The 11,115-nt window shown below is 63.1% G+C and overlaps 1 protein-coding gene across 1 annotated transcript; it reads right to left on the bottom strand.

Annotated features, from left to right (window-relative positions):
• Window positions 1–2,247: 2,247 nt before the first annotated feature.
• Window positions 2,248–6,448, bottom strand: B4GALT2 (beta-1,4-galactosyltransferase 2). Its single transcript, XM_086617672.1, has 6 exons — window positions 6,015–6,448; window positions 5,400–5,635; window positions 5,136–5,326; window positions 4,758–4,880; window positions 3,624–3,728; window positions 2,248–3,466 (listed from the first exon to the last, which is right to left on the bottom strand). The coding sequence occupies exons 1-6, from the start codon at window positions 6,328–6,330 to the stop codon at window positions 3,316–3,318; spliced, it is 1,122 nt and encodes a 373-aa protein (XP_086473798.1). The 5' UTR covers window positions 6,331–6,448; the 3' UTR covers window positions 2,248–3,315.
• Between the last annotated feature and the right edge of the window lie 4,667 nt (window positions 6,449–11,115).

The raw sequence follows: 11,115 nt of genomic DNA, 5'->3' as shown, positions 1-11,115 counted from the left end.
CCCCCCCGCCATCCCCGTACCCCCTCTAACCCCTCCCGCGCGGTGACACTTTCACACCTTCCGCTGGCGGAGCCTGGCTCCGGGCTGCACCGGATCGCGGGGGGCTCTCAGCGCCCGTCCCCGAGACCCCCTCACCTCCTCGCCGGTTAACCCCCCCCGCCCCCCCATCCCCCGTGGCGTTCGTTAACCCTCGTGTTTACGGTAACCTTTGTGCGCGACGCTGGGACAAGAGAGGAGGGGACACAGCCCCGGGAGGGCCGGGAGCCAGAGGCACTTTGCAGGGGCCCTGCCCCAGGGGGATGCATAGGATGGGGGGAGCGGGATGCCTCCTGGCTCCCAGCCTCCCCGCAGCTGGGCAGCTTGCGTCGCCGTGGGGCACCCTCCTGGCCTACCCATGGAGATGGCATGGGATGGGACCAGGGTTGGGGCTCGCTGGGACTGCTGGTGACCACCCCGAGCTGTGTGTGCACAGGGCCGTTGTGGTGGGGGGTTGGCACTGTAAGGACACCCCACCTCCCGGCCTGAGTGGGCACCCACTGTGGCTCAGAGCTTGCAGAGTCCCATGGGTGGCTGTGCCTGGGGACAGTGCCAGGCACTGGGCCAGCACAGGGAGACGGGGGCAAGCACACTGCCTGAATGGGCAACAGGATATCATGGTACAAGACACAAGCACTTAGAGCACACGTGTGCGTGTGTGCATGTCCCTCACAGACATGGTACGGGCACGCATGTGGTACACGTGGGCATGCACATAAGCACGGTACCCCAGGGCTGTGCAGGCGGTGAGCTGGTATGGCCCCCTCTCCCATTCAGCACTGCAACCCCACTACCCCGGAGCACCCAGCGGCCCCACTGAGGGGCTGTGGGTGCCCGTCTGGGTGGCCAGGCACTGCCCACAAAGCTGGACACAGCCGTAAGCAGCGTGGGCGCAGTCCGGCGCTGCTGCCTGCCCAGCAGCAGGGCAGGAGGCTGGGGAGCACTTAAGCCTGGTGAAGGGGTGATGGGGCAGGGTCGGGGTCCAGCTCTCCCCGGCAGCCCTGGCATGGGCGGGGGGGGCGGGCCTTCCATGGTGCTAAGGGGGAGCAGGATGGACGGGTCCCTTTCCCCCACTGCTGCTAGCAAGAGGTACCAGTGGAGACACAGAGGGCTGCGCCAGCCCACTCGCTCCAAGCCATCTGGGGATGCTCAGTCTCCAACCAGTATTAGTGGAGCAGGATGCACTGGCAAGGCCGGGCAGTCTTAAATCTGTCTTCCAGCTCCAGCCACGGGCTGGAGCTCTTGATTCGGGGTGGGACCTTTCCCACTTCACTGCTTCCCTCCCAGCCAGTGACCTGTGCTCCCCGTGCCACAGGCCCCAGGTTGGCACAGGGACATGGCGCTGCTTGGCACAGCAGTGGGAGGTGGCGGGCCGTGGGCACTGAGCCCCAGCAGGACGTTCCAGCTCCCCCGTCCCAAGCTCCTTGCCGTGCCGCGGCAAGGGGCGCAGGTTCCTGCATGGTGCCCGTGCCCTGCCCCATGTGTCACGCCGCTACTCTTCACCTCTAATTGTTAGCAATAACGCGCGCGTCCCTGGGCAGCGCTGCCTGTGCCAGTGTCTCTCCCAGTGTAGAGTTCTAAAGCATCCTAGATTTTAATGAGATTTATATTCCTGAGGTCATGTGTTGCTGTGCCCTTCTTTGGTGGGATTGGGGGGGGGGGGGGGGAGGGGCAGGGCGGGCTGGAGAGTTGGGGGGACCATGTCCCATGGGTGCAGCTCTCCCCCTTGGATGCCCGGCACTGAGCAGCCAGGCTGGGAACTGAGGAACACTCCCTTGCCCCATTCATACCTACAGATCCAGCTGGAGCTACAGCAAAGGATGGGGGACAGGGGCTTGTCTCTGCTGGGGAGAGCATTGTCCCCAAAGGGAGGAGGGGCAGCGAGTGTCCCATGGCACAGTGAGGGCAGCCAGCTTTGCCCTACATGTGCCCTGGGCACCTCACCCTAGCTGGGGCTGAGCACCTTGCAGGGCAGGAGGCCCTCAGGGCTACCCCAGGGCTGGGCAAGCTGAGGAGGCTCCGAGGGTGAGCAGGGCAAGCAGAGGGGGCTGGAGGTGGCAGGCAGGGCTCTCCCCATCCCACTGGAATGCTGAAAGTGCCCCATTTCATGGTGACCCCGCCACCCTCACCAGCCCCACAGACCTCACAAACTTTTGAAACTTTTATTAAATACAAAAAAATCCGGTCTCTACGACCGAACGCTGCATTCAACGTACGCTCAAAAAAAGGGTCAAACATTCAAATGTACAAAAGTCGCCGGTGCCCCCCGGCCCCAGCGTGCTGCTCTGCTCCCAGCCCCACTGCTCCCGGCCCCCTGCGGGGTGTGTGTGGGTGCGAGGGCTCCCAGTCCCATGGAGGGGAACAGGGCACCTGTCCTGCACAGGCCCGGCATCTGCTGCCTGCAGCCCCCCTGCCCCAGCCCTGGAGGGAGGAAGCCAGAGAAGGGGGAGATCCCAATGGCCCCAAAACTGCTTGTGGGCACCTGCTGCTGGAGGGAGACGTGGGGCAGCCCCCTGCTGCCAGCCCTCACCAAGAGGGGTTGACGGTGTTCAAATGAGCCCCATCCCCCTCCCAAAGCAGGGAGAGGCTGCACACGCACCCAGCATCTGCCTTTGGGGAGGTGGGACGGGATATAGTTGCCCTCCTCCAGCCCTAGGGAAACTGAGGCACAGCGAGGGGCATTCGCTAACTGGAGGTCTCTGTTTGGCAGAGCTGAGACAGGGCCCGGCTCTAAGCACCAGACTAAAGCAGAGGAAGACAGCGAGCCACGTCTGCGTGCCCAGCAGCACGGGCAGCGCCGGCTGGGGCGGCAACCTCACCCCGATCCTGCCTGCTCAGAAGGGCCTGGGCTGCTCCCACTGCCGGCTGGGGCAGCAGCAGCTCCAGCAGTGGTGAAGGGGGAAGCCTGCACCCCGCTTCTTGCAGCACTGGTGGGGACCCCCCCAGCTCTCCTAGAGCGGCAGGATCTCACCCTCCCTGCCGGGGGTGCAGGCAGGAGCTGGCGTGGGCAGGGGACTCCTCACACCGGGCAGCTGGGCTTGTCCACCGACACACCGAGTATGGGGCGGGGGTCCTGCAGACACACTCGTGGGGTCGGGAGGGACAGAGAAATCCTGGGGACTGATGGGCGAACTGGAGGGTGGCTGTCTCCACAAGGCAGCGGAGTAGGTGGAAACCAACCCCGTCCAGTCCTGGTTCTCGACTCAGGGCAAAACCCACCATGCCCAGCCAGCCCAGACACAGAGCCGGATTCTGGCGGCTCTGCCTGGGGCGCGAGCACTAGCCCCGAGCCAGGCGGGGGGGCGGCCTGCCGATCTCCACCGTGATGTTGGTGTACATGGGCTGGCGTGAGACCTCCACCAGCCGGTACTGCAGCGAGCTGATCCCGTCCCGCTTCATCGTCGTTTTGGTGTTCTGGATCTTGGTGAATCTGGTGGAAATTGGAGTGGGATAAGGCAGGGGGTCTTGCCGTGGTGCCAGCAGTGCTGGAGCTCCGCAGGGGCAAGCAGAGCGGAGGAGCCAGCAGCCGCGGGCGGCCCGGCGATCGCTTGGCATCCCCGCTGCCCGGGCCCTGGCAGCTCACTCACCTCTGCGGGTTGGGCTCGTTGTGTTTGTCACGCTCGTGCTTGATCATGCGGTACCGCCCAATGCGGATGTCGGGCCTCGACACCTTCATGCCATTCAGGGAGATGCTGAGGGCCAGGAGCAGGGAGGCCATCAAATACAAGCACCAGGGTGGGAAATCCCCCCTCCCAGAGACCTTAGGTCAGCCCCTGTCCCAAATAAACCCGTCCCTGCTTATACAGGGCTGTGCCAAGCCAAGCAAAGCCAGACCACAGCCGAGCCAGTTCCACAACCGAGGGTGCTGCGTGCCTCTCGGCAAAGTGTGCTCAAAGCTCCCGCCCAGCCACCTCCAGGTCCGCAGCTGCGGTCAGCCCCTGCTGTTTACATTCCCCAAATGCCAGTGCCCAGCACCCCCGCCCCATGTTAAGGGCTGCCTGAAGCTCTCCCAGAGCTCCACACTTTGCTTGTTGCCCACTCCGAGCCCACCTTGGATGGAAACCACAACCGTGCCACCGTGCCCGTGGCACCTGCAAGGGGCGTTTTGCTCGCCCGGCCATCACGGGCTGGTTGTGCACCACAGGCCATGTGCTGCTCCCATGGGCAGCGCCGTGGGGAAACCCACGGGAGATGAGGCAGGAGCCATCTGGCACCGGATGCTGGGTGTGTGCGGGGAGATCCGGCTCTGTCTCTGCACGCGGCTGTGCTGCGGCCTGCCGGCTAACGGCAGGAACGCCCGTTTGGCTGCTGCACGGCTGCCACCGACACATTTCCAAGTTTTGCATCCCAGCCCCGGACGCTTCCAAGTTTAGCATCCAGGCCCCGGCCTGGAGCGGAGCCCGCAGGCGTGCCACCCCACTGGCACAGCTCACGCCGCAGTGGGAGGGAGCCAGGCCCCACCACTGGGGGGGTTCAGCCCCAAGGAAGGCACGCGGGTGCCCCACAGCCCCCCAGCACCCTGGGAGGGGTCAGTTTGATCCACAAGGGTCACCAACCCTCAAGTTGGAGGGTAATTCAATCCCTCCTCGCCATGCAGCATGGCCTGTGCACGTCCCCTGCAAAACAGGAAGCCCGGCACTGGTAAGGGTGCCAGGTTGGTGCTCGGAAGGGAGCCCAAGCACGCCCCAACCAGCCAGCGCTGGCGAGGGGTTGGGACCTACCGGTTAAAGATGTCATCGTCCTCTCCTCCCCAGCCCCAGTACTCATTGGGAAAGCCATTGATCTTCAGGAACTGGGACTTGCTCAGCCCAGAGACGCCACCAAAGTAGCCAGCATAGGGCAGCCTGCAGGGTGACAGCAAACAGGTCAGCCCCCAGGGAAAGGCAGAGATGGGGGTCAGCTCCATGGGGACTCCAGGGACAAGCACCAGCCCTCCCCTGTGTCACCCTCCTACCCAGGGCTCTGCACCCTCTCCCATCCCATGTCCACAATTCGAGCCAGTGACCCCACGCCTGTCCCAGGTGACCACCAAGGTTGGTGGCCCCCAGTGACATCCCAGCCATGCTAAGGGAAACGCCCCAGCCCCGCAGAGCACCCACCTGAACCCAAACTTGTCCATGCCAACAGCAAAGTGCCGCGGCTGTTCATAGCAGCGATAGAGGTTGCGGTCATCCATGGGGATGAGGTCCACGTCACTGAAGATGAAGCAGTCGTACTCCTCATCATCCTTGAGGGCCTCCAGGAACCCCACGTTGAGCAGTTTGGCCCGGTTGAAGGTGTCCTCCCCGAACTGTGGGGCAGAACTCAGCAATGCCTGGCTGCCTACCCCGGCCCCACCAACCCCTCGCCCATGATCCCCTCACCTGGTTGACAATGTAGATGCCATAAGCCACCTTCTGCCGGCGCAGGATGGGGTGCAGGTAGTGCAGCCAGTATTTGAGATGGTGTTCACGGTGCCGGAAGGGGATGAGGATGGCCACCTTCTGCCGGGGCAGGCAGTCTGGCGGGGTGTACTTGCCACCCAAGCGCACATCGGGGTTCTCCCGCTGCACCCGCTCCATGCTCATGGGAGAGCTGAACTCGATGAGCAGACGCCCGACTGCAAGAGGGAGGGCAGGGTGATGTCCGCAGGACAGACACAATCTGGGTCATGGTCACCTGCTGCTCCTGGGCAGGCTAGTGGAGCAAACAGCCAGGGGGACCTGCAAGGGGGACCAGCACTGCCGAGGGCAAAGGACACCCAAAATCTTTCCCAAACAGGGGCAGAGAGACTGGGCAAGCTTCTAACAAAACCTGAAACCAGCTGTCCTGGTACCAGTTCCAAGCTGAGGTTTCTTTACTGCTCCACCCCTGGGAACACTGGGAAGCCATGTCCAGGGCCCAGAGAATAAGAATGTCACCCATGGGCACCCACCTCAGCTCCACACTCGGAGCCAGCACCCAGCTGCCCCGCAACGCTCACCCCGCAAGTCTCTCACCTAAGCCGGGAGGCATCTCTTGGCAGGGCTGCAAGGGCTTCTCAGTGGTGGACTGGTTGGTGCTGGGCTTGGCGCTGGGGGACGGTGCCTCAGCGCCGGCCGGCCCGTAGCTGGGGACAGTGCCGTTGGGGCGGGAGGAGTTGGAGAAGGGGTGAGTGCGCGAGGCATTCCTGGCATTGAAGCGGCTGAAGAAGTCCAGGTGCTGCGCGTAGACGTCGAAGTAGAGGATCATGATGATGACGAAGTGGAGCAGGCAGAGCAGCAGCACAGCCTTGCAAATCCTTTCCAGGGTCACCCCCAAGAGCAGCCTGGTCATCTTCTGGGCACGGGCAGGCGGACATGTGCGCTCAGCGGGGCAGGGGGGCGGCTCCAGCCACGGTCCCAATCCTGCCAAGACACCCCATGCTCAGGACACTGCTAGCCTGAGCCCCCAGCCCAAACGACATCAGGGCAGTGGAAGCAGCACAGGCCTGATGAGGAGGTGATGGGCTCACAGGTGGGTATGACAGAGAGCACCCTGGTGGGGATGCTGCACTTGGACCCCTGCTCTGAAGGCACAGCCATGAAGACCCAAGAAGTCCCCAGCCCCACACAGCAAGTCTCCTCCCTGCTTTCAGAGGCTAAGATCAGGCCAGACCCACTCCCCTTCTCCATCACCCCCCAAGCAGGGAACTGGGATGCCCCAAGGGTGCTGCAAAGAGCCTCTGTGGAGGCTGGGGCCTTGGAGAAGGTCATGCTCTCCAAAACGCAGCCAGTGTGGGGTGTCCCAAGGGCATCGTGGGTGTGCCCACCAGCCACCCTTTCCAAGGCACCCCATTTCCCTAATCCCCATCCCACCCTGCCCTGCAGTGCTGCAGCTCAGCAGCAGCTCAGAAGCGGGCTGGCAGGGAGTGCCACGCCAGAGGGGGCCCTCCCTGGGGGGGCCCAGCAGGGTGAGCAGCTGTATGACAGACATGGAGCCAAGCGGGACGTCCCGGTCCCCGGCGTGGGGGTCCCTGCTGTGTCCAGAGGGGTCCACCTTACAGCCAGTGGCGCGGGTCCTCTCTCCTCCTGCTGCTGGTGGTGAGGCCCCTGGGACACTGGGAGCCACTGGGAGCCAGGGTCCCCTTATCTCCCACATGACACCTGGAGCTGGGCCAGAACCCTGCTAGGAAGGCAGCCGGGAGAGTCACCAGAGAGTGCCTGCCAAGCCAAACTGTCTGGCCCTTCCCAGCCCCGCTGCTGCCAGGACTCGGGCTGCATCACGGCTGTGCAGCCCAGGTCCCAGCCCCAGTCCCGGCCCTGGTCCCAGCTCTCAGGGAAGCTGCTAGGACAGGGCAAGGAGACTGCAAGGGACAGGCATAGGGGCTCACAAGGCCCTGGGGACCCTGGGATCCGTTCCGCACAGGGACCCTGAGGAGACCCCAGCAGGTGAGGAGCTGCAGCAGAACTCCCCAGCAGGAGCGCAGCTAGGACCTGCGGGTGCTGGCAACCGGCCCAGGGCCCGGGCCAGCCCACTAGCAGCTGCCAGCCCCAGCCGGTGGGGCCCCCCGAGGAGCCACAGGGCACCAAGTGGTCACCAGCTCGGAGTGGGGACTGGAGCTGAGGTGCGAAGCAGGACTCCCACCCAACTCCACTCTGGCTGCCCTCTCCCAGATACAGGGCTGATCCCAGCAGGTAGTGGGGTGCTGGCAGGAGCCCACTGCAGGCAGGGAGATGCTGGAAAAGGCTCCAAGCCCAATGCCCCACTTGCGTCCACCATCTCCACAGGATGCAGAGTGGTGTCTCCTGGGGCATGAATCTTCTGGCACGCACCACGATCCCAACCCCACGGCCAGGTTTGTTCTAGAAAGTCACCCTCTGGAGAAAAGTCAGGTTTGTCTTTATCTCCCAAACCTTCTCACGGTCACAGTGCCCCGTCACCGACCACAGCCCTTGAGATATGGACCTGCCTGACCCCAGTGCCTGCCAGAAACCCTCCCCAAGACCCACAGCACTCGCAGCAGGCAGCACGTGGAGTGTTGTCGTCTCAACAGCCAAGCAGGGAGGTGCTACGGAAAAATAAGAGCAGGTTTTAGGGATCCTTTAGCTGGGTGGTCCACGTGGCTAGCAGAGCGCAATGCTCGGTGGGAACAAAAGCAAAGTGCTTCATCAAACAGCAGCCACAGGATGCCACGAGCATGAGTGGGCTTAAAAACATCCGCCAAGTAGGGGGGCTACAAAGTACGATGTTATCCCCTCTATACTGCAGCATCTTCGCAGGGTATGAGAGGCCAAAAGCAACCTGGGGTTGGGGAGCTGGTCCCCAGGGATTCATCCTGGTGTGGTGCGTGCCATGGGGCTGGTGATGCTCATTTTGCAGTGGATGCTCATCCCCATGAGCTCCATCCTTCTTTCCGCAGGTCATCCCTGGGCAGGGACAAGAGAGGCGCAGGGGTAGCTGGTGGGGGGGCCACCAGCTCCCCCCACACCTCCCTTCTCCCAGCCAAAAGCGGGATGAAGGGGCACGTTCGGCACAACAAATCCCCCCGGAAATTCTTCCCAGTCCCTGACACACAGAAAAACTTATTAAAAAACGAGAAACAACCTCAAAAAGAGGCTTTTTTTTTCCCGAGCCGGGGCGGTGCCACCCTTAAGTGACCGTGATCGCATCCCTCAGGTCGCATCCCGGGGCAATCCCGGGCCTCACCCAGCCGGCCAGGCCTGTCCGCGCCGCTCCACTCACCGCGGCCTCGGGGATGCCGCGCCGCCCCGGCGCCGGTCAGCGGCCCCCGCCGCCTCCTCCTCCTCTTCTTTTTCCTCCTCTTCCTCCTCCAGCCCCGGCCGCCGGCCCGCGGGCTCCCATGCCCGGGGCTGCGGGGGGGCCCTGCCGGCCGGGCCGCCGCACCACCGAGAGCCGCAGGGAGACGGGGCCGCGCCCGCACGCCAGCTCCGCCCGCCGCCGCACCGGGCGGGGCCGCCGCCGCCGCCGCCGCCCGCCCCGCGCTCCGGGACCGCGCTCCCGCTGGGCGAGAGCAGCCCCGCCGGGAGCGGGACCCCACGGACGCAGATCAGACCACCCCCCCGAGATGCTCGATGCCCCCCGCGCCGCCCCGAGGTGCTCAGCCCTCGGCCCCAAACCCTGCACCGGGACCCTCCCCGCATCCCCGGGGACACAGGGGCTCTCGGTGTTTCTTTCCTCCCCTCCTTCCTGCTGTGTTTCTGGCAGCATGGGGGGCACTGCTTCCACTGACCCACCCAGGGCAATTCCCGTGTCCCTGAGTGCTGGTGCTGGCTCAGCGCCCACCGCAACCTATTTGTGGCTCCTTTCTCCCCCCTCGTTTCCATGTTTCTCGGTGTTTCCTAGCAATGAATTTCACTTTCCCTACCCCAATGGCATCACCCTAAGACCTTGGGCTGGTACCACCGAGAGTTCGGCCCACCACGAGTAATTTTTGCACTGTCCACAGCCTTTCCCATCTGGCGTTTGTGCCAGTTTGGAGAAGCCTCTCTCCTCTGAGGCACTAACCCAAGCGAGGGCTTTCCTTCTGCCCGACAACAGATCCCTTCAGAAGACAACCTTAGAGCAGAGACTAGAGCAGCACCCAACCAGCCCAGCCCTGCTCCACCCCTGCAAGCAAGCCCTGCTGAAAGCGGTCCAACTTCTGCCTCCAGCTCTTGGTTTAGCTGTTCCACAGGTGGCATTTCCCCCATGCATACCTACACACGGTCACCAAATCATCCTTTAACTGCTGCTGCCGCTGCTGCTCCTAAATGAGATGAGGTCTAAGTTGCTGGAGCCCGCTTAAGCTTTTTCTCCATGGTCGAGCAGGAGGTAAGTAGCACACCCAAGCACAAAGTCCTAGAACCTAAGCGCATGCCCCTAGAACAAGGGAGTGCAGGGCGTGCTCACCTCACCACCGTGGACTGCAGGAGGGAGGCTGTGGGCCACCCACGCTACTATAAGACCAGCCCTGGTGGGTCTCGTGTCCTCACAAGGGGCCTGTGGGCAAGTTTGGAGCTCATGCCCCTGTCAAAGCCACGATACACACAGAATTTGGAGGGTGGAAAAGCACCTCACGGAGAATTCTGACAGCGGATGGATTTCTATCAAGCCAAGGCAGGGCAAGACTCATTGCTGAAAGACAAGTGAATGAGTCTTTCAAGATAGTTGTTAACCAGGCAGATGATTAATCCATGGATCAGCTTCCCTACTGCCAGCACAGGCTCTCCAGCTCCAGGCGTCTCCTTCCTGAAGGCAGCCCCATAAGTCTGGCAGAGGTCTGACAGGATGGCCCAGAAGTTCTCAGGGGCTTCAGACATCTCTGGCCTGCACAAGTGGCAATGTCCGGGGACAGGAGTACAGCCCTCACACAGAATGGGCAGTACTCTGCCCACATCTGACACTCTTTCTTCTGAGGAGGCAGGGCCCAGCTTGTGTCCCTGCCATTAAGGGGGGCATGCAGAGCTCTGGTCACAGCTTCCTGCCCCAGAGCAGCCAGCACAGCTGGCAGGAACAGTGGCTTGATTTGCCCCAGCAGTCTTCCCACGCCCCAGGCTGAGAGCGGAGCCTGGGGGAAATGAAGGAGCTGGGAGCGGAGCTGGGAAACTGGCAGAGCTCAAAGAGGCCATTAGAGGCAGCTGCCCTAGTCCCAAGGGCAAACATCAGCAGGCATCAATGCTTCCCCGGCTCCAGCAGCCCCATCGTTGCCCCAGCCTGTTGCATCCAGGTGGGAAGAGAGATGGGCAGCTCCAGGCATGCATCCACTCTGATGCAGCGCTAACTGCACCAGGGGACTGATGCTTCCCCTACGAAGGTATACTGGCAGCACAGTAGGATGAAGGCCTTGTGCTGGATACAGCAGACTGCAGAAGCATGGGCTCCAGGCTGTCTGCAGAGCAGAGGCAGGAGGTCCTTGTTCTTCCCTTCCCCCAGGCAGTGGAAGAGCTGCAGGCCCAGCTGCCCACAGCCGGGTTCCCCACTGCATTCACTGTAGCCAGGGAGAGCTGAGCAGAGCCATCACAAAGCATCCCCAATCTCTGGGACCTCTGCCAAGTCCCCCAGGGAGAGGGGCACTGCAGACTGGAGAGCTCCAGCACCCAGCAGCACCTGCCCAGGCAGCCACACCCAGCCAACAGTCAC

The sequence above is a fragment of the Tauraco erythrolophus genome, chromosome 10 (genome assembly GCF_009769465.1).
Source record: "Tauraco erythrolophus isolate bTauEry1 chromosome 10, bTauEry1.pri, whole genome shotgun sequence".
Lineage (NCBI taxonomy): Eukaryota > Metazoa > Chordata > Aves > Musophagiformes > Musophagidae > Tauraco > Tauraco erythrolophus.
This window is presented reverse-complemented; position numbering and strand designations above follow the sequence as displayed.

What these genes read in the sequence shown, in the direction of transcription:
- B4GALT2 (XM_086617672.1), bottom strand. Translation starts at nt 6,330, where the DNA reads ATGACCAGGCTGCTCTTGGGGGTGACCCTGGAAAGGATTTGCAAGGCT. An exon ending in AGAGATGCCTCCCGGCTTAG is followed by an intron (nt 5,636 to 6,014) that starts GTGAGAGACTTG and finishes TCCCTCTTGCAG; the next exon opens with TCGGGCGTCTGCTCATCGAG. An exon ending in ATGGACAAGTTTGGGTTCAG is followed by an intron (nt 4,881 to 5,135) that starts GTGGGTGCTCTG and finishes GTCACCCTGCAG; the next exon opens with GCTGCCCTATGCTGGCTACT.